The 23,233-nt window shown below is 36.3% G+C and overlaps 1 protein-coding gene across 2 annotated transcripts in view; it reads left to right on the top strand.

Moving 5' to 3' along the window:
- MCTP1 (multiple C2 and transmembrane domain containing 1) overlaps positions 1-23,233 on the top strand; it is a 216,180-nt gene that overhangs the window by 92,298 nt on the left and 100,649 nt on the right. For both annotated transcript variants that reach the window (XM_059492828.1, XM_059492829.1), the window contains 3 exons: positions 5,317-5,503; positions 10,338-10,431; positions 22,602-22,704. In XM_059492828.1, the coding sequence (XP_059348811.1) occupies positions 5,317-5,503; positions 10,338-10,431; positions 22,602-22,704 (384 nt within the window). The remainder of the gene's footprint in view (positions 1-5,316; positions 5,504-10,337; positions 10,432-22,601; positions 22,705-23,233) is intronic.

Raw genomic sequence — 23,233 nt, 5'->3', positions numbered from 1 at the left:
ACTATGCTTAGGAAAAAATTAATCTGTCATTTCAAAATCCATCAGCAGGTTATTGTAGCATGGACTGTATTTCTTTCAGCAAGCAATAAACAGTAATTCTGTATTCAGGCATTGCTTAGTGACTGGTAAAATAGTATTTCATAGAGCTCTCATATTTCTGTTATCATGACTGACTTACCCCAAACTGCAGGGCTTTTTCCTGCCTTCCATGTGTTGCTACATGGCAACTGACAGCCCTGTTCTTCAAGTCCTGCTGAGGTCTCCTCTCCCAGCTGCCCAGGGATCCTCTCCAGCTTCCCCAGCTGAGCACCACTCTCATCCTTAGTCAATGTCCTACTTAGCTGAGATACTGTCTCCTACCCCTTTGGGAGCTTCCCTGATTTTCAATCTAACACCTCTATCAACCACTTACCATAAACATCATATGCAGTCCATAATTTAATTTCTTTCTCATTATCTTTACAGTTAAAAATGTCATGCTCCGATTCTTCTAAGAAATTCACATTACTGCAGTCAACACTCAGTGTTTCTGAGATGTGTCATTTTCTGCTAGTGCTTTGCAAAATTTCCCCTCTCCTTTTGTTTCTTGGTTTTACTGGAACATTTTAATCTGCTCATAAAGGGTATGGAGTCTCACAAATTGTAGCAGTTCATGCCTTGCTGCCTCTGATGTGTGTCCAGCTCAGTTCTAATTGTGGAATCACGCAGTTTCCTCTCCTTGGCATCCTTTGGAGCAGCATAGACCTGGATCACAGTGGAGTTAAAAATCTGTGTTCCTGAACAAGTCATGATGGTAATTAAGTTGCCTGGTTTGTAGCCAAGTGGTGCTTTTCTGTCCCTATCACTTAGGATTGTGCCAGTTCCTCTTTTATGCTTTATTTTGTCATGTGAGAAAACGATTCCACTATCTGCTGTCTCTCACTTGCCTGGCCACCTGGCTTTTAAGAGGCCTTCTATGTCATGTTGCTACCTTTGTAATTCATTCATTAGCAAGAATATTTCACCAGGGTGCCAACACAGTCTTACATTCCAGGTTCTGTTAGAACTAAAGAGGGGAGGTGATTTTTACCTGTTAGACATGCTGATAATAAAATACTACATATAGTTCTGCCTTCCACACTTTAAAAAGGATGCAGGAGAATTTCACTGGATCAGAAAAGTTACAAAAAAGTCATTTGAGGGCTGTAGGAGATATGTTCCTAGGAAATGTATAGGGAGCTGAAGGTGCTTAGCATATCAAAAGGAAGATCAAGAAGAGATATGATTATAGTGTATGAGTTCCTTCACTAGAAGAAAACATGAAACACTAAAGGGTTTTTCAACTGGTACGGAAAGGCATAAAAAGAACCAAAGGCCAGATATATTCAAATTAAAAATAAATCTGAAATATATTTCTAAAATTTTGTGTGATTAACACATTGAACACAGTTTCAGACAAGTGGTAGATTCCCCTTGAACCTTCAAATCTTCCTCCATGGGAGCTGTACCCTGTTTTTGAGCAATTAATCTGTGATAACTTTGGCACATGAGCTTGTTGCACTTTGTGGTTTTTCTTTCTTCTGATCTCTCAAGTCCTGAAAATCCAGCTACACGTGGTGCCTGGTAGTGTTCACATGCAGAACTGATAGGTGGGATTTGTGCCCCTACGACACTTTCCAAAAGGCCAGCCAGCCAGAGAAATTGTTCCAGTGCTCCTGCTCACCACTTGAAGTGCTGAAACCCATGTGCACTGAAGGGGCCATACAGCATGGAAGATACAAAAGAACTCAAACTGCACTAAAAACTGCAGATACCTGCAATGTGATTCATAGTCATGCTTGGAAATCTGTCTTTGGAGTTAACAGCAGATTTTTTTTCAATAATTCTTTAGGCTGATCTCATTACAGGTGGAAAAAGTCTTTGCCCTTACCAGTTCCATGTAAATAATAATTCCTTAAGAAACAGGATTATACAAAGTTAATAATTTCTCATGTTTCCAGTGTGACAGCTGCAGGTCATATGCAGCTTATGGCCTTCTCAAAATGGCTGTAATTTTTCATGATCCTCAATATGAAAATACAGGACACAATTTCTCATTCATTCTACACCACTTTCTGGTAACATACAATTTCACCTTCATCCTCAAAGCATCTTTGTTCTCCCTGGAGACACAGTTGTAGGAAACAAATGTCTTTTTAGAGAACATCTGAACTGGTGCAAAAGTCAGCATTGCTAAAGCTTTAAAGCTTGGAATACTTGAATATAATTTCAGTAAAATATAAAAGGACATTGTCAGATTGAGCTTTCCAAAGATATTTACATTTGGAAAACATACTTTCCAAACAGATGCTTACTTTTGGAAATATTTTGTTAGCTTCAGTCCTTCTAAAAAAATGTAGTACAAAAAGGAGTTCTATGGTTGTCCAGTTAGAGTCTGTCAAGATTATTCTGGATAGGGTTAGTGTTTAGGTAATACCTTAAAAAATAGACTTCCTTCACTTTTTTTGGTCCCATACAAAGATCTGATGAGTACAGAGAAGAATGAACAAAAAATAATTCAATTTTTTTTCTTTTTTTAGGATAATTTGGCACAAGATCAAACAAAATTGATTTTTTATCATTACAAAAAAATCAGCTATCAATGGGAAAAAATTGCAATTTTCCTTACTGTGTCTGTAGATTGGAAACTCTTCCCATTTTACTGAGGTGCATATGTTGTAAATAGGCTCCCCTTGTGCTGGGTGCTCCTTGAACCTGGGCAGTTTCAAGTTAGGCCCATGTAAGCTGCATCTCCTTGAAGGCCAGGGCAGAGCAGCTGGCATATGATGAGAAATCTGCTTTCACCTGACCATGTGTGCATAAAGATGCTTTTAACCTGGGCTTCTCTAAGGTGCAAAGATGGCAGTCCTTAATGGAATAACCCTACATTTTTATCAAATTTTCTGAGGGTACCTGAGAGAATAATTTTCCTTTAAAATAGTTAAGGTTTTTTACTGGAAAAAATTTTCCACATCGCTTCCTATCTTTGTATGATTTTAGGAAATAATAAGCTGGTAGTGGCCTGTTCATGAATATTTATCAAGCAGGTGATAGATATATATTTCTCAGGTAATCTCTTCTAGATGTGATAGTATTAGAAATATTTCATTTCTTTAGGAAAGCTGCACAAGTAAAAGCAAATTGCCAGTCTCTTCTTTCAGCCAAAATAAAAAAACGGGACTACTCATATTGTTAAAATGTTGTAGCTTCAAGAATTGAAGAAATTAGATCTAGTAGCCCTGATGTAGACCTTGTAATTTTACACTCTTTTTTTTATTGATGGATATATATGGGGTAGGTTTTGTTGCTTATTTTGTCTTTTGTTGCCTATTTTTGAGTGAGGGGTGGATTATTTCTCCATTAGTGTCATACTGACTTTCTGAGTCTTTTACTGATTTTAAGGGAGTTTAGACTGGTTCTTTAAATGTTTATTGGTTGAAAACTCAATATTGTTGCTGAATCCTATTTTTGAGGGGTATCTCTTTTGAAATAAATTATTGAAGAATATTTAATACTGGAGGTATTTTAACCTGCTACAGCTTTGAATGTTTAATTACAATATTTGTTGTCTTAAGGAGGGCTTTAAATTTCCCACTGCATCCTAAATAAGAATTTGACTGTTTATGTACATGTATGAAGCTTGTTTTGACTATCAGCCTGCACTGATAGCAACAGCTTTATTTTTCCTTACTATTGCTAATTTAATTTCTCACTCCCTATTATCCAAAGAGTTCAAAGGAGAAAAAAACCATTAAGCTCAGAATGCTACATGAGTTAGAATTTTTTTTATTGTAAGATAATTGAACCTTGTTATTGTATGAGCTTTGCACTAGTTAACATGGGCTGTACCGCGGGTAGTAAATGTCTCTGAAAAAACAAAAGACAGTTTTCCTGTAGTAAATCTGATCTGCCTGTGATAGCACAATACTCATTTTATGAAGCTGCTTTTATTCTCATAGTTGGCTATTTCCTATCCTTAAATGGCCATATTTTCATGTCTTTCTTAGTTTATTGGCCCTGCAGTGATGATATTGTCTTTGTCTTCAAAATCACTTGACATCTTATGAAAAGAGTTTGCTTGATGTTTAGTTTAATGAATTAGTGGCATATAGTACATATGCTTGTGACAGTAAATAATCGCTGTTGAAAGTAGAGTGTAGAGTGGCTAACCTACACATAGGATATATACATTTGTTTTATTTCAGTAGTATTGGTGGTTTTATTTAGAGCAAAAAGTTGGCAAAACTCATTTTGGGATGCTATATGGATTCTGAATAGTGCTTTTTCACAGAAATTCCTGTCCAATACAAACTGGCATTACACTTGACACAGACAATGAATTTCAATACATGTTCAGAGTTGCAATCTAGGAAAGTTGAGACTTGTGCATTGTACAAATTAAAGTATTACAACATTTAAGCTATGCACAGACTAATTGATGCAAAGATATTATTGGGTTGCAGAGATACTTTTACTCAGCTCTTGGGTAGCAGGGATACTTTTTTTCCTTTCTGTACCTTAAATTTCTAAAGCTGTTGCAAAGCTGTTTCTACTGTCTGGCATGCATGGAATCGTTCTTCATTAGTTCAGTGTATGGTACAGCCAGAGTTACTCAGAAGGGGATCAAGCAGGGCAGATTTGATTCAGCCACTCTGCACACACTCTGCACAGTTATATGCAGTCCCTGCTCATTACAGCCAGAGAGGTTTTATTATATAGGGGGTTGTGGCATCAGATGTTACCATGGGTGCCAGCATGAGGATTTGACCCACACACAGCTTACTGCATGAGAGCTGAGCCTTTCAGGAATTGCAGAGGTTGAGTTTTTCTATGCTCAGTCTTTATGCCATCACAATTAAATCCATGTAGAATTCTAGTTTTTAGAAAGGGATTTTTACTATTGTTAGGTGAAAACTCTTTTACTATTGTTAGGTGAAAACTTACATTTTCCATGTATACGAGGTGTAATTAAAAGTAAAAGTTGCCTCTGAGCTGGATTTTTAAAAATTTCCTTTAACTGCATTTGAGTAAGGCATATTAGTTAAACCTTGTCTCTAATGTCTTTACATTCTTATTAATATTGATTTTTCATTTCAAAACTGTTTGTGTAGCTCTGAAAAAAAAAAAAAAAACCAAAGGACATGGGTTAAAGCTAAAGAGAAATTAAATTTTTTTTTCAGAAGCTGGGCAGGAGTTTCTGCTTACTTGCATTTTTTGTCCATTTGAATACAAGGGAGCCAATGTGCTCTTGTTTGGTGTGAGAAAAACCACATGCTGATGGAGAATGTATGTTTCTAGGTGCCAGATTGACCTGTCTACCCTGAGTAAAGAGCAAACGCACAAGCTGGAGGTGCCGCTAGAGGAGGGAGAGGGATACCTGGTGTTGCTGGTCACTCTCACAGCCTCAGCTGCAGTCACTATCTCTGACCTCTCCATCAACTCCCTGGAGGACCAGAAGGAGCGAGAGGAGATTCTGAAGAGATATGTATGAAGTTTTCTTTCATCCTTTGTTAGCAAAATGTTGGCTTGTATAAAAAATAACTATAGTAAGGGGAAAAAATCTAAAAATATCTCTTCTGTTCTAATCACACCTAGCCAATAACAATCATTTAAACTAGTTATTAATATACAAATAGTAACAGACAGAACAGGTAACATCAAGAAGGTTACAAATGCTCTTCGTACAATGATGTTATTTTTTACATGGTAGTTGAACGGTTTGATAAGGTGTCACATAATGAAAGTAATTTTACAGCCTTGCAGATGATTTTTACCAAGTACAAAGTGGCTAAGGGATCATTCAGCAACTCAGCAGTTTCTACTGATTGTTTATGCCAAATAATTTGATGTGCTAATGGTTTTCAGGGTTTTTTTGGGATCATCTGTTAAAGGGCAAGAAAACTTATTTTTTGTCTTAATATTAGAGATTGAAGCACATAAAAATAATAATTTCAAACAATGTTTCCATTTTAAAATATTCTGAAGGAGATTATTTTAATTTCCCAGCATCCTTACATTACACAGAATCTTTGTAATTTTATGAAAGCAACAGAGAGGGGAGCTCTTACTCCAGCATTTGCTAATACCTAAATCACTAAAAGTAACTGTCTCACTGCACATGAAGAAAGAAAGAAAAAAAATGCTATTTCCACTTGCAATTACAAAGCTTTTATTGTACAATGCTGCCAGGTGTTTAGAAGGGCTTCTCTAGACACTCAGCCATTAAACCAACCTCTGACTATCAAAGAGGCTGCTTAATTTATTTTTGAGATTTTAAAATATTCCTATTCCATGACGGACATCCTTTCAATAACTGAATTTAATAAAGATGTACCTTATCAGGCTGTGCAGATAACATGAAGTCCTAGTACTAATGCTGTACAATATTCTTCAAACAGATTAGCAGGATGTGTGCTTCAGCAAATTTATTCTGTCTATCTCCACTGAATCAGCTGTCTGCTAATGCTTGTACAACTCATACACCAGTAGTGTTATTATGATAAACACAATTTAATAGAGGTGACTTAGTGAAGCTAAATATAATATTCCAAAATGAATTGAAGGCTAAGGTATTGTCCGCCATCTCTGAAAAATAATTACAATTAAGAGAGTTACTGTACATTTTGGAATCCACCAAGACAGTCTGTGGTTGTCAAAATAGATGTCTATAAGTAGAATAATTTTTTGATGGATATGTTTTTGAGGTGCCATAGTTCCTGCTACCAACAGGAACAGTAACATATTTCTGTGGCTTATTCTGTGTGATGATATGGCAGACAAGTGATACTGATGGTTTTGATTATTTCAGTAGCAGTATAGAAATATACTGCTATAATAGAAATGTGTTGCGACTGTACTGTTAATAATTGTTCCTAAATCCTCAATTTTTTGTCCCCAGTGTAAAGCATAATTATGTGGCATAAGATTGATCTGGTTTATTCCTGTTTCCTGTATACAAGGATATGTTTCCTTGTAAATATAAGGATACGTTTACAGTGGTGTATGCATTTGAAAACATTTAAATTATAGAAAGATGTTCATATTGCAGAGGTATGAGTTTCTCATTATGTGTTTCTGAAAATTGTGGCATTCACATACTTTTTTGATAAATTCTACTGTTTCTATAAAAATACTATCAGAAGAAAGAAATTACCAGGATTAACTTAATTCCAGTAGTTTATTTTCACTGATGTTAAATTTTACTTCGGTGTTCATTCCTGCACTTCAGAACTAATACAAAGACAACATGTGTAATTAGCAAGATGTAGAGTTCCCTATTGAGTGGGTGTTTTTTTGGATTTATTTCCTCTTAAAAAAATCTAGCTTCTATTTGAGAAATATATTTTGCACCCTTTCTACAGCCAAAAACAGTTAATGAGCTGACCTTGCCATCAGATCAAATAGCCTTAGAAAATGACTCTATTACTGTCACTTAACCATTTGTAGCTGAACATCAGAGCCTTACAAATTAAATAGGCATTACTGTTTGAACCATTATTTTACCACGATTGTCTGAAAAGATTAATTCCTTTCGGGGTGAGGAGGGGGGCACATTAATGGGTACAGACCAAGAGAGATTGTATGACCTTTTCAGAACTGGTATGCTGAACTCATGGTCCCCCTTGTCACAGTTTAAAAACCAGAGGAGCTAGTTTAGAGAAGTTGTTAGCATTCCATTTTTATTATGACATTTCACAGTCATCCGATTTAATGTCCCTTGACCAGATTGTCCACTGTGAGACGATGGGCTTGAAATGTTATTTAGAGCATTGATAAAAGGTGAGCAGTTCTAAGATGACAGCGAGTCATGAGGCTGGTGGTGTGACATTAATTTTCTCCATAACAGAGATGGAATAAGACGTCATGGTGACAAGCTGTCAATCAGTACTAGCCCCTCAGTGTATCTCAATGCCATGGGATGGGGTATTGCTTCTCCCATAATAGAGCTGAACTGAGATGCTCTTCCTGACAGCTGCTGCAGCCATACAGAAAATATATTATACAGCCTTTCATTAAAAAAATAAAGAAGACTCATCTCCAGAGCATTTCAATCTTCTCCCATCTATTGAGGGCTGAAAAGATTCCCAGCAAATCACAGATTCCTCTGCTATGAAAATTCTAGGCTTCAGAAACTATGTGGATTTTTGATACCTTCAACAATAATCATAAATAAGAAGACAGAATATGGTCTGCTAAATCATTGCTTAAAGTTATGTATTTAAAGTAATGTGTTAAAGTAATTTGCTTCTCCAAGAGCCTCTGTCGTGGCATTGTACTCATTTTCATCAGTCTCCCCAGTCATTATGTGCAGTAAATGAATCTAAGCCAGCTACTTTCTGGAAATAAAAGTTCAAAAATTCTGTGGGATTCTAACAAAGGTGGCAAAGCAAAATACAGCACTGGCACCCTTAAGAGTGAGCTAACCAGGATGAAATTTGGGAAAAGGGGACTGTGTGGCATCATAGGAAGTGGGTGCTGTTGCTTGTCTTGCTTTGTATTCGGTTTTTGCTTGGTTTTATTTCTACATCTTGGTGTTTGTTTTGGTTGTTGGGAAACTTGGGTAGAATGTAGAAACATTTCTGTAAGTCCTGTAATTTTCATCATGCATATTTACAGCAGAATTATCGCTGTTCTGGGACTAGTTCTGATAAGAAGCTTCCAAACCCTGATCATCATTATAATAAATGAGGGATGCAAAGATGCTTTTGAATTACACCAGTGCTATCTGTAATACCATCTCTGCTACCCTCAGTTTGTAAGCACATAAGCAGGGGATTGAGCGTGTGCTGATTGAAGTTGACCACCAGTATTTTGAAGTAATATTTATGATGATTATCTTACTAAAATTGGTAGAAATTTATTCTCTGTTACCCTGTTTTAACACAATGCATGTATGTAACATATGAGCTACTACACTGAATTGGATTTTTAAGTTCAATGTTGCAAGGTCAAATCTTCACTGTAAACAGTAAGTGGTCAGCTTGCATTTGTGAAATTAGTATCAGTGTGATGTAACTGTTAGAATTGTCGTATTAATTAGAAAGACAGGGATGCATATTGTATGTCTAACATCTTAATGGGTAGATTTTCTGTGCAAAAGCGTAACTAGCTTTGCAAGCTGACATTTAGTATTTCATTTAAGCAGCATCTATGGGTTTTTCAGTGATTAAATTTATTTTTGTTTCCCATAACAGTAAATTTTGCTTCTGTAATAAATTAAGTAATTGTTGATTTGATGTTTTCCCTGATGCTTGCTTTTTGTAGAAATCTGGACATTTTCATAGGCGGTGGAAAAAGTTTCACCACATTACAATTTTAGGGAGGACCATAGGCACTAAATTCATTAGTCCGAATTTTAAAATATTTCAAAATAAAGGTATGGGCTAGTATTTATGAACAAAATTTGCATTCAATGTTTTATCATTTAAAACTCCACAAATTTTAAGTAATACCAAAAACTAGAGTTTGAGAATCATAGCATGTCACACCTAATTAGTGCAATACTCCCAGTTTGTTAGTTTTAGTTACTTGAAAAAAGAGCAGCAGTGGTACATAGTTTTTAATAAGCTTTCTAAATCTGTGTTGGATGAATAAATGCAAGTGTTAGTGTAGTGAACTCTTTTTCTTCCTCTTAATACATGTAGATATCGAAGAAATTTATGCAAAAAATATAATGATTTCTGTTAAGAGCTGTGGAATCGAAACATATTTTAATTATTTTTTTACCTTTTCTGCATGTGATTATTATGACAGTTATTAAGTAGTTGTTATTCTCTTTTGATTGCTTTTGCTGATGTTATTCACAAGCTTATTATAGGTGTATATGCAAGCTTGTATATAGGTATATGCAAGCTTGCATGTAATAGTCAACTACAAAAATCTGTATCGTCCCTAGGTCACTGCTCAAGATAATATTGGAGCCATCAGAGGGAAAATGTGAACATAGTTCTTGCAAAATAATTCAGGGAGAGGCATTGTTTCTTTTTTTTGTTTTAATTTCTTAATATACTGCTATAATTTCAAATTTTGAAGTACAGTTATTTCCATAGTATTAGGGGATTAATTCACTAGAATTTGTATTACATTTAATCAATCATATTCTAACTCTTCCTTTGTAATTTTCATTGATAAGTTAAAGTTGCAAAATATAGGAAGAAATGCAAACAACTGCACAATCTTCAGCAAATAATATTTAAAAGTCTGAGTATGTAGGCAGAATTACAGTAACTTACATCTGGGCGAGGGAGGAGAGTATTAATATTTCTTTTGGTTTGTCTCTTTTGCAATACAGAATTATTTTTCTTTTTATTATTTTTTAGAGTCCAATGATGATGTTCCATAACATCAGCGATGTGGGATTTCTTCAGGTGAAGGTCATCAGGGCAGAAGCATTGATGGCAGCTGATGTCACAGGCAAGGATTAATTTAATTTCTGTGACACTGAATACCGTAGTAATATTTGGTGATTTTAGAACTGGGAAAAAAAAATGCTAAAAACAAAACTTCATCTACAGGTTATGTTCTGTTTGTGCACTTCCACCTTCTGCTCATTAACAAAAAAATCTAAACACAAACAAAAGTTTTGTAAGTAAGGCAGCAAGTTATTCTAATGCTAGCAGAGCCCTAAGTAGCTTATTTCTGATAAAGGTGAAATATAAATTTTTCTCCATCAGACATCCTATAAATATTACATAGAAGAAACTTCTTTTATTTTAGTAGATGACACCATACAAAATTATCAACATTAAATTCCAAGGTACAAGGCAAATAAAAGGTTCCAGACTTAGATACTACTTTAAAATTGTTGCCAAAAGAACCACTTGGTATCTGTCAGATATTTAGCAGAGCTGCTGTTGGTTTCAGGCATTTCAACTGAATGCAATTTGCTGTAGCTACTGCTTATCTTTATAAGATAAGGGAAATACGATATTTTTTTCACATTTTCTATTTTATAAGTTGAATAATTAATTTGACACGTTGCTTTGCAAAATAAAGAAAAAGTATTTCAGCCATACTGACCATATTTCTTCAGAAATGTCCATCTGCTCTAGGTGATTACCTTCCTACTGCCTGAGTTGAATGGAGCAAAATGAGCTGCATCTGTGTCAGAAAATAGCTATCTCGGATTTAAAATAATAATGAAAATTTTAAAAATTAGGAAGAAAGTAAAAGGAAACTAGAATAAATGTTCTGTTAAAGGAGCAGATATAGAGCAACCTACTCAATTTTTAGTAGTTTTGTGATAACTAACATGACTAGCAGTATTTCAGACAAGGTATTAGTGCAAACATTTTATCAGTGCAAACATTTGATCATCCAGTTTGTGACACACAAAATAACAGATTCTATTTTTGGTGAGGTTGTAGAAATGCTTCTAAAGTCTGGTTTGACCTTATAATCCAATGTTTGCTGAACAGAGAGAGAGATTAAGTTACTTGGGGCAAACAGTATAATTTAGTCCCTGACCTGATTCAATCTTCAGCTTTTCCAAAACAGCATGTTGTTTGTGCTGGTTGAACATTATTTTTGGATATATATTTGATTCAATTAAAGATGTGTAGAGCTACCAAAAATTTTCAGACATTGTATTTAGGATGACAGGCAGGAAGATGGGGAAGGACACTCACTATCTTCCCTTGTTAGTAAGAAAAAGCATTGATACACATTGATGTAAGATGGCTGCACATTCCAGATGTGACAGAAATCTTGTATATTCTGGACAAAATTCTGAGAATTTTGAAAAGCAGATGAAGTGGTTTTATTATCTGCTAATGTAGTTTATAGCTATTTTTAGTAACTTGTAGTTATGTACGGGTCATTCATTTAAAATTAAACTTCAAATTGTAATAGTGAGAAATAAAGTAGGTGTTTGGTTATTGTCAATGAATCATGTTTGCAAAAATTGTGTAAAAACTTGACCCACCTTTATTCAACTAAGTGATTAGTGTGCTGTCATCGGTGGTGTTACTTGCACCACTAAGGATTGCTTCTATGAGTAAAAGCTATGGACTAGTTTGCACATCTTTCTGTAATGAGTTTTCAGAATCTTTTGCCCCTGAGTCTGAAAAGCAGCTGGAACAACTGTATAGTATCTGTTTTTGCTTCTTGTTTCCTTCCTGCTAAACATACCCCATTTCACTTCCAGAAATCTTTTCATGTGAGGTAGTAAATCAAAATTTATTAATTTGAGCTGAATAGATTTTTAAAATCCTTAATATTCCATTCTTAAACATAAGCACAGAGAGAAAAAGATTTCTGTAATCTTTTAAGTAGCCATCAGTCCTGCTATGATTGCAAGGAATTTTTTCCCCTTTTCAAAATGTGAAATTTTTCCTTTGTCCCATGCATTGAGCAGCATTGTAATACTGTACTAACTCTGTGTGAATAAAGAGCAGTTGAGACTCATGTTGAATGAAGGAGTAAAAAGCACAAATTACTTTTTAATGAAACCTCCAGTTCTACTCCTTTCCTCAGAAAGCTCATAGCCTCCCTTAGTGGAATGCTAGTAGGTCACTTTAGCTAAGCCCTTAATAAACAGTTGATAGCCAAGGGCAGTTTTTTTCCTTCACTTTCAATAGCCTAATGTTGGACAGTGTGCTTCAAATCCTTAAGGTTAGTACAGATTTTTTTTTTTTTTAAAGAGAGTGATTAAGGGTGATGGTTCAGGTCTTAGCTTACAACCCTCCTCACATGTACATGCAAAGAATAATGTGCCAGGATGAGCTGAAATTTCAGTTAAGTTGTAGGCAGGGGAGCAAGTAGACTTTACCAATTTTGAAATGCTGTGCTGCTGGAACATTCCATAAGTGGATATTAAAAATACCCCAGAAAAGTACAGTCAGAGTTCTCACTCAACCCACTTGCCAGGAGATCTATGAGAGGAAGAACCACTGGGGGGTTGAGAGACTCCCCACTGGTGCTTGAAAGCTTAACTTGGTTTTCACAAGAGCTGAAAAACTGGGTATCTTTCAGGACCAGGGCCTTTGGGAAAATTATTTGGTCTCTGAGGCTGTTTCCCCCAGAAAAACAGTGTAGTTCCATGATAAATACACAGTTCTAGGGATTCCACCAATGCAAAATTATATTCTATTGGAAATTGTGGTCACAGCAAATACACCTTTCTGGAAATGATGTATTATTTAGTATAAATTCTTTGAAAGTGTAATCTAATGAATGAGAAGATACAGAGAATGAAGTTTAATTTTTCCTTCTCTGTCTGAGAAGAACCTTCCAATTGAGTTTTCCATTGTGTTTTAGCTATTCAGTGCATGACTTTTTTTCTCCCTAAATCCTGAGTTAGAAAGAATTATATTCCTGTTTCCCTAAGTCTTTGCTTGCTCATGAAATCTCTGGCAGACTTTCTCAAGGATTTGGCTGCTTGTAGAGCCCTGAAAGGATAGGTGCTGTGCCTACAGTGACATCCTTTGATATGAAGAGATTTTCTGGTGGTTCAGTAAAACCTAAAGTATAATGGACTCATCATGACAGTTGGCTTCTGACATTATATACATGGGTTTCACCTAATCCATGTAAATTACAGGTAGTAAAACAATAAGCCCTTCACTGTGACATTGTTTAGGTTTAGGCAATAGTCAGATATATCTAATCCTTCTGCAGCGTAGTCAGGTATAGATGGTGGGTAGTTGTGGAAGGCTGCTGGCTTTGCAAGGCAGTGTCTGCATCTCTTTTACTGAGGCAGATACATTGCTCCTTGTGTCATGAAATAAAATTCAAAATCTCTGCCTCATCATTCATGAAAAGTAAGCAGATTGGAAAATGTGTGCCACAGATTTGATTGATTTCAGCAAACGTGCTGTGCTTTTAAGGAATAATATTTAGGAACTCCGATTCATTAGCAAGAGCAAAATTCAAGCTCCATAAGATGGCCTGACTAGAAAATAGCTTGTTTTGTAGTATTTGGGCTTTAATTAAGATGTGTTCAATTCTAGCCCCCTGGCTCTTTCTCCCCCTGCCCCCACCCTTCTTGCTGTGTCACAGACCAGCGATCAGACGCTTTCAGATGGTCCAGCCCATGACTTTGACCTTCTGCGAGGTCTTGTGTTCCCTGGGGAACCGTTCAGCTCATGAGGTCTGATTTCACACTTCCAGGATGCCTTGGCTCTCATAACAATGACAGGGAGACAAAGCCCTTTAGAGTGGGCCGCATGGGGACTTGTTTAAATTGGAAACTAGAGAGGAGTCAAGGAACAAGGTTACAGGCTACAGAATAGTGCTTTTAATAAAGAGCTCACAGCTCTGGTTCAGCTCAAAGAGGGCTACCTCTGTACAATTAATTGAGACATTTATCTGGAGCATCTTAGGCCTCCACTTTCTCACAGAATTACGTGATAAATATCAGCTGAGAGGCAAATGAAATGTGCATGAAATGAATTTTTAACACTTTGATTACTGTGTCTTCAGTCTTCATTAGAAGTAAATTTATTTGTATTTCTGTCCTCGTTATCAATCAATTGTGTTTTTTCCGAGTACTGTGATTTCATAACCTTATATGTCTGAGAGATTTTACTAAAGAGCTCAGTGTTATTTAGGTTTGTTTTCAAAAGCTTTTCAGGCTTTTCCTCCTCTAAAGAAGAGAAACTAAGCATAGAAAATTAGTCAGATTTTTGTTTTCTTCCTTTTTTTTTCAGTTTTATGTCTGCATTCAGCCTCTCTTCTAAGAAAAGTCTATGTTAAAATTTTGCTAAATGTAAATGTCTTTTCTAAAATCTGTCTTGCTAAACTGTTCTAACATCACTTGTGCAAAAATGGTCTTTGAAATGGTTCTTCAAATGCTAGGAAATGTCAGAGTGATGAACACAAACATTAAATTCACAAAGGTATGGAAGCCCATGCGTGTAAAATTGAAGGAATAAATTCAGAAGCTCTTTGGAAATACGGTTCCAAAAGTAATTTGCTCTGTCAATTAGTGCAAACAGATTTCAATATACACTTGAGCTATCTCCACAAAGTACAAAAATCTAGTAGGTGGGCAGAATTCTGTGGTAGATAAAACATTTTGTCAAGTCCTGTCATATAGGTCACCTGAAGCCTTTGGTCCAGTATCATGTACAGGAAAGGTACTGGCTTTTAAGTACCAGTTCTAGCTAGTAATAGAAAAAACAGGATTTAAAAAGATATTTTTGAAAGATATTTTATTAAAATACATTTTTTGTTAACCGTAACATTTATAATTATACATACAATGAAACGATGGCTTGTGATTTTTTTTCTTTCTAAAGTAGTCTGTGGAGATGAGTTTAACTTGATTATGGCATTACACTGAGTTGCCTTGTAAGATAACTCAAGCATTCATGGTATCAGTGTGTTGCAACATGTTTGCATCATCACAGATAGAGTAGAATTATAATTCCCATTTTAAAGATGGAAAACTAAGAAAGGTTAACTGACTCAGCTAAGGCCAACAGAGCAAGGCCTTGTCAAAGGTGGCATTTCACTTGGGTTCTGTACTTAATCCATTAGATAAGGCAGCTTCTCATGCTATTGAGCCATTCCTCCTCCTGGCCAAAGGTCAGACTGACTGTTCTGCTGCAAGCAGCTGGCTGGCAGGGAGCTTGGAACAACATTAGTGACATTAGTGTCTGCATGAGTGGCACTGCCCCCCAGAGTCATGAACTGGCTGTCTTGTCTTCTGAAAAAATAAAGGCCTTTTTTGCTGTGGGGACTTAGATCTGTAATGGATAGGCATGGCCAGAGGTAGGAGAGAATCATAATAGCCTATGTAATATTTTAAAAATATTTTGCCTTTTATAGCCATGTTAAAGTTGGTTGAACTTCATGAAGTTATGTTTTGAGAACTTTACTTTTGAATGTAGAAAATGCGGTTGAAATTCCTTATTATGTTTTCAAACTGTCCAAAGCATTTTTAGTTCAGCTTTGTAATGTAATGTCAATATAATATTTAGTTTAGAATAAGGCTAGTGATTTGATGAAAATGGGTTCATGGACTAGCTAATGCTGAAATTGACTTTTTTTCAGTTTTTGTAACTCAGTGGACTGTGAAATGGTAAAATTATGAAATTATTTGTTTCCCTGGAGTTATACTGAGGCAAGGTATGTTTTCCATAGCAATGGCAAAAGTATCTCTGAAGGCCTAATGCTATCTGCTGGCCCTTGTGAGTTAATATTTCAGAAATGCAATAAGTTTTTCAGAGGACAGCTAGATCTGCCATGTGCTCTCTTGCTGGCATATACTCTGAAGAGCAGTTATATCAATGGCGATTCCTAGGAAAGGCCCATGGCAGCCTTAATTAAGAGAGTAAGAACCTTTCTATAGTGGCTGTCCTTTATGATTTTTCATTTTCATTCCTACAGGCTGGAATTTCAGTGTTTGATGATAGAGAAGCATTTTTATTGTTGTACACAAGTGTTTTCTAAACCAGAGGATCATCCTATTGTATAAAATATAGATGTTTCCATATTTCTCTTTACTAAAGTCTCCTATTTTACAATATTAAGTGGATAATGAGCAGATGATATGCAATTTTCTGGAGAAAAATGCATGCATTTAATAGAGTTTTAAAATTAAAAAAATCATTGTTGAACTTGTACAAAATATGGCAAGCAAGTTGTTCAAATTTAAGATTTGACAGCTTTTTATCAAAGTCAGCTTTGTATACGAGTGGAGCTAGGAAGTGAGTGTGAAAGTGCAGTTATATTCAATTGAAGTCTCTGTTTGAAAGAAATACTATGTTCCAAAAATAATTTTTGCTTGAAAACAATTTGCCAAGAATCAAAATTTTATGTTGGATCATTTTCACCTTGGAGACTGTTGAAGGAAGGCCTATATAAACTGCCCAGAAATATGAGTTACATCATACTGCAGTTTGACAGTTTTAACACTCAGGTAAAGTTCATAACTAGACAAATAAAAGATCCTTGCATCTGAATTGGTCACATGTCTTTGCCATCTCTTGTGAATTTGAGATGACACCCAATGGTTTGTTGTTCTAGCTGCCCCCTAGATTGGACAGTCCAGCTCGCCTCCAGCCTGGAAGATGGGCTGCAGTGGTGTGTGTGGGACTGTCAAGATACAAGGGTTCACAAGTCACCTAATACATTTGTGCTTGCTTGTGAGTACCAGAACAGAGAGCCAGATGAAAGTCCTGTGGTGTTTTAACTGATGGAATGGGCCTTTCTCAAATTTTTCCACTAGAAAAAACACAGGCTGTGTGGTGCTATGGCTACTTGAGAAGAAAATCCAGGAAGCTGAAATTGTGTGGAGATTGAGGCTTTGTTGTTATGATTTTCTAAATATTTTGAGAAGCATAATTTTGAAATATTTTAAGATTGCTTCTATCAATCACTATTTTGGCCTCTTTTCCATCATGAAAAAGTGCATTTTATATTTTGTTGTTGGAGAAAAATGTCTAGGTGACCAGCCAAAACAGATAATGAATCTGAGCTGCCAACTGACTTTGTTTGTGAAGGACTTCCTGGGCTTTGGGAGACTTTGAGTTTTGACAAAAACAGCAAGCAACACATCTCTAGTTCCTCATTGCTGCTCCTTTTGGAGAGCTGATTTCAGGTTATGGTGTACAGTTCATCCGGGGACATATGGAAGTTCTGAGAAATAAGGTGACAAGCAAAAGACTAATTTAAATTATTGTGTGCATCATATGCAATGTGAGGGACAGAGTGCTGACTGAAGTAAAATCCTCTTCGTAGCTCTAAGTGAGGTAATCTGAGTTTGTGCTCTGGTCTTGCACTGTCTAAAGACGTAGCATAGCGCAAACAAGGATATCTGTCGAACTAGATGCAACACGTGTCCTAAAATTCAGAAGCTTCAAAGATAAAAATAAAGATAGAATTCAAAGTTTCAAAAGATAGGTAGCTCTTTAGGTTTTTTTTTACTGGTGGCATACATTACAAAATAGACTCCAAGAGTTCATTCTCAGATAGTCAACTTCTGTACTGGGTAAAGGAAGAAAACAGGTGAGGGAGATCTGTCAAAAGAGAAGTTGCTTTTCCTTCCAATTATGAATATTATGTAAATTAGCAGTTTATTTCTAAAATTTCAGGAGCCCTTCAGACTGTACAAGTAGAGACCAAAAAGCATGAGCTGTTACAGCAAAAGAATGGATAAATTATATTTGTTTAACTTTGTATTGAGGTTTTCTGCAGGTTTCATTTCAGTAAGTTGGAAGGTGTACTTTGTTTATTCACTACCTACTTCTACTGTGAATTCCTGCAATTAGTGGTAAGGCCTGATAACAGCCCCACTGTGGTCATGGGATACTCAAGATTTTCAGTGTCGGTGTTGGTGCTGCTGGGAGCGTACTTTTAATGCGTACTTAGGCAGCTGGTGGCCGTCTTATTCTTGTACACTGCTGACCACATGCTTAGGATTGTATTGAGAAGTTTGCTGGGGATGTCTGTCTGATCAATAGCTAAATGTCTCTAAAATCACTGCACTAGTAGCTGGAGGCCTACAAAGTGCACAGAGCAGGGATTGCTAGTTGGAAGATCCTCAGTAGATACAGAGGGTTTAGTGGAATTTATTGATGCATGACAGGTTATATACAGTTGTATACAACAGTTGTGGTTTAGTTTATAGTGGAAGGAGTTATGTTCATGATAATGTAATATGGAATGCCTGAGCATAGGCAGCACAAGATTTATCAGAGTTTTTTATGTGTACTTTTAGAAGGGCTAGAGGGAGAGCACACTCTTCAGACACTCTTCTGAATATGTGTGGCTCTTTTCTAAAAAATAAGGAAAACCATTTCTGTATCTCATATTTGAAATAGCTAATCACATTAGCTGACAGAAATTATCTGAGGCTGCCTTTGTTCGGGTGTGTTGTGCTCAAGGTACTGGTTTTGAATATAGTGTTGTTGAATCTTCTGGGTCCTCCTAGAGACCAAGGAGACCTAAGTACAATTTTTCCTATTTTAGTGCTCTCTTAAGGCTTTCATTGGGAATGATCTCATTACTTTGAACACTCTTGAAATGCAGCAGGTTGCCAAGGTTGTCAGTGAGAATTAAGATTGCAGTTACTCTTTCTAATAATGAAAACTTGAAAGATGACAGAGAGATACCAAGTTTCACCAAGTGTTCATGCGTTGTTCTTTCTGTCTTTCTGGATCACATTCACTAATTTGGATTAGTATCTTAACAATGTTTGCACATATCTTATGTTGAGCATGTTAGCAATGAGTGGTGCCTTTCAGAGGCCCAGCTTGGCTATGAGTGTTTCAGCATATGTAAGAAATAGGCAATGGTGAAGGTGCATGGGGAAACTTTGTAAACAAGTAATTATGATAAAACCAACATTCCTTAGCAGAGATGTTCAAAGCTGGGAAACTTCTCTTTGTCAGCCATGGTATTTGAACCTACCCTTGAACCGTGTAATGATATTGCCTCTATTCAAATTTGTTCTTGTAGCATTTTAAAATGATAGGAGAAAGGAGGTGTGAAATGTTGACTTTAAGTGAGGGATTTTTTCATTTCTGAAAACCGGTTGTCTTTGGTTTGACTGAGGAGCTCTACAATTAATGCTACATATTATTGATTGACATCCATGTAAATCTGTAAGAAGAGTCTTTGAAAAAGTGCATGCCAAGAGGCACAGAAGAGAATTAAATGTAGTAAACACCCTCTCTTTCTTAATAGAAAATGGCATGTATATGCTTCAATGTCATTTACTGTGTCTGCATATGTTTAATATGTTCAACTCACATTGTACCATCATATGCAAATATGATTGATAATGCCTTAAAAAATGAGATACAGTAGTCCACCTGCTGTGCCAGTGCTGCCTTGTTATTTTAACTGTCTTCTGTGTGTTTCTTTTTCAAATACTGAAAGCTAAAGAACGAATAATATAAATGGTTTAGATTTCCTATCACCTTCTAGATTGTGAAATAAAAGAACCTTTAGATGTGTGGTACGTCCATTTCTGCTGACTAATCAATTGTATCATTTTTCAAGATAATGGGAAATATTCAGCAGTTTATTATTTTCTAGAGGAGGTAAACATCAATTAACTATAATTCACAATGTGTTTAAAACAGTTATTCTTTATCATTAATGTTAATAATATGCACATAATATGCATATTAACCCTTGGTGTAGTCAAAATCAATACTGCAGTTTGGGAGTTGTGGTCCCTGGACAGCTTTGTCTAAGTATTGATTTTGTTGTCATTTGTATAAGGTATGAAACAAATTATGTGCCTTCCCTAATATCATTACTGTAGCCCCACTAATGTAGCTACTGTAGCTACTCAGTTTATGGTTTCTAATAATGCATGAAAAAATAATACAGAATTAATTAAGTCATTGAGAAACACAATTGCCTAGTATGGTAGATTTAATTATGGAGGGCCAATGCCAACATTCAATATATTTTGAACAGTTTACTGCTCAAAGAAAGTCTGAAGAGAAGAGCAAGTCATGCGGTACTATGCAACTCAAGTGTTCCTTTACATTAGACAAAGTTCCCCTGGGTCCAGGGAGCAGCAATTTGTTGTTCAGCTTTCTATTTACATGAAAATAATGTGTACTCTTGTACTGTGCCAAAGGCAAAGATCACTCCTTCCAGTTATTAGAGAAAATAAAAATGTAAAAGCAGGATAGCATGTCTGGTTTTCGACAGATTTATAGCAGTTATCATTACTGACATAATTTGAAATAAGAGTTAAATAATTTAGCCCAAAATGTGATTTCTTCCCTTTATTGCCTCTTTATTGAAAGAGGTCTTCCCACCATGCCCCTCATGTTTTCATTAGTGTTCTTCCCATCATAGCTGTTCCTTAGGTCTACCTCTCCACCCCTCCTTAACCTTCTAGGTAATTTCAGGAATGCTGAAGATACTAAACCCACCTTTTGCTTTCTCCCATCCCACTTTGGAGTACTGCTTTTTCAGATAGCCAAGCTGTTCTTAAGTATCAGATTCAGGCGTCTACTTTTCTTCTTGTCCTTTTGTCCTAGTTTAGGCCAAGGATGTGTGAGGGTAGAGCCTAGAGTCGTGTGGGCTTGTCTAGGCTGTTACTCTATGTACTTAAATCATTGCTGGTATGTAGGAGTCAGGGAGTCTCTCTTCCAAGATGAAGAGGTCATGGCTTCTGGTGGAGGAAAATGGGCAGTGCAGAGGTGCAGCAGCCATTTTCTCCCTTTCTGGGAGTGTGCAGCGAATGGAGTGGTGGCTTGGTGCTGATTCCAGCTGGAGGATTTGTCCAACATTGTGGGTTCTTTTGTTTTCTTGGTCTTGGGGACAAAAAGTACAGGTGTGGAAAGTTGGAGTGCCATTATCTTTCATTGTCTTAGGCTTGTGGGAAAAAACATGGTGTAGGGAATGATGGGGTGGCACACCATGTGTGGAGACAGTGTGTCAGACTCCAGGAGCATTTTGCATATAATCACCCTCTCTTATACACTGTTACTGTTTGCTTTCTTATCTCATTGCCATTTCCAGTTAGTTGTTACCTCAACCCATAATTTCTGCTTTTAGTTTCTCTCACATGAAAGAGGGGCTGGGGAAAGGGGGAGCAGCTTAACTTCCTGGTGAGCTTAAAATAAACCACAACGTCTTTCCAAAATAAAACCTTAAACGGGTTAGTGTCAGTTTCATGTTCTACCCCTAAACTTGCAGTTCTGATCATTTTTCTTGCGCTTTCCTTAGTATCTAAGCACTGCTTGCCTGCAGTGTTTTCCTGTAAGCTGCTTGTTTAATATTTAAGGACACACACACACATGCACACATACACACCACACACGCATGTGCACACACTTGCTTTGCCCATTGCTTTTCTTTAAAGGAAAAAATATACCTTCATATCCATTTCCATTATCATGCTTCAATTATCAACATAATACATTTTCCAAGCAGCAACTTCATACTTTCTCTTTTGGTGGCCTTCATGCTGAGGGATCTCTTTGTAAGTATGTACAAAACTACTTTTTTGTGCTTTAATGTATAATAAAATATCAACCATGTTTGCATTTCTGCTGTGCTGAGACTACAGCCCATAATTCCAGCCCATACCATCTCATTCTTTAATTGTACTTGCCCGCTTTATCTTGTGTTAGGTTTTTATATGAGTCTGTCATCAAGATTCTTTGATTTTGGGGAGAGGGGAGAGGATTTGTACAGTATGAAACATAATACAGCATAATGGTCTTTGTATAATTTTCATAGGTGCTGTGTTGTTACAAATAATACAGAATAACACACTTCCTTCATATCAAAATACTTTCATTATGTTATCTTTAACGTGAATGGGTCATTGGTACCATTGAAGTGAAGTTCTCTTAACTGTCTCACAAGGGTGCTTGGCAACTTCTAGGAACATGCTGTGTTTCATCAGAAGAGTCTGTATGGTGATTTTTTTTGTCTCCTCCCCCCTCCCCCCTTTTTTGTAAAGCAAAAGAATTGTTCTTTTAGCAAAGAACGTTAATAGATTATGGAGATGAGTAGTGTGTTATGAATATCCTGAATATAGTGCAGACCATTACAGTGAAGTTCAGAAAGTAAGAAACAGCCCCCTAAACTTGTTTTATTTTAAGCTTGCTCATCATGTGTTTTCTTAGTTCATAAAATTAGTTCTAAATTTTCTCTTACAGGTAAAAGTGATCCATTTTGTGTAGTTGAATTGAACAATGACAGACTGCTGACACATACTGTCTACAGGAACCTCAATCCAGAATGGAACAAAATCTTCACATTGTAGGTGTTTGGATTTAGGTGGGGGAAGCGGATGGACAGTGGGTTTTGGGTAGTTTTTTGGGATGAGGGTGTTGGAGAAGGAAGGAACAAAAATACTTACTGGTAGTTCTAAAGGAGAATAGTGATGACATACTGATATTTCTTAACTAAACATTCAAATACGTTTTGAGGATTAAAAACATGAAAACAAATACAGAAGTGGTATAATTTTAAACATAAAAATGCCAGGACTGTTTCTTGGAAGGCATGTATGAGTAATGGTATGCACACCAGGCTCCTGTTAGGTTCAGCAAGAGTTTCAAGGGTCAAATCCAGTGTGATGGATTTGCCCCTGAAGTTTTGAATGGGGAAAAAAAGATACTGTGAATATGACCTTTATTAAAATATGGTTGTTAACTGTAAAAAACATTAGATAGGTACATACAGTTAGAAATTCCTCATGCATTTATATTTCTCTGAAATATGATTAAATAATTTCTTCTTGTCTCCATTTACTAACTGCCCTTCTCACAATACCATCTAGTATCAT

The sequence above is a fragment of the Ammospiza nelsoni genome, chromosome Z (genome assembly GCF_027579445.1).
Source record: "Ammospiza nelsoni isolate bAmmNel1 chromosome Z, bAmmNel1.pri, whole genome shotgun sequence".
Lineage (NCBI taxonomy): Eukaryota > Metazoa > Chordata > Aves > Passeriformes > Passerellidae > Ammospiza > Ammospiza nelsoni.
The sequence above is the reverse complement of the archived record's forward strand: the minus strand, read 5'-3'. Positions and strand labels throughout refer to the sequence as shown.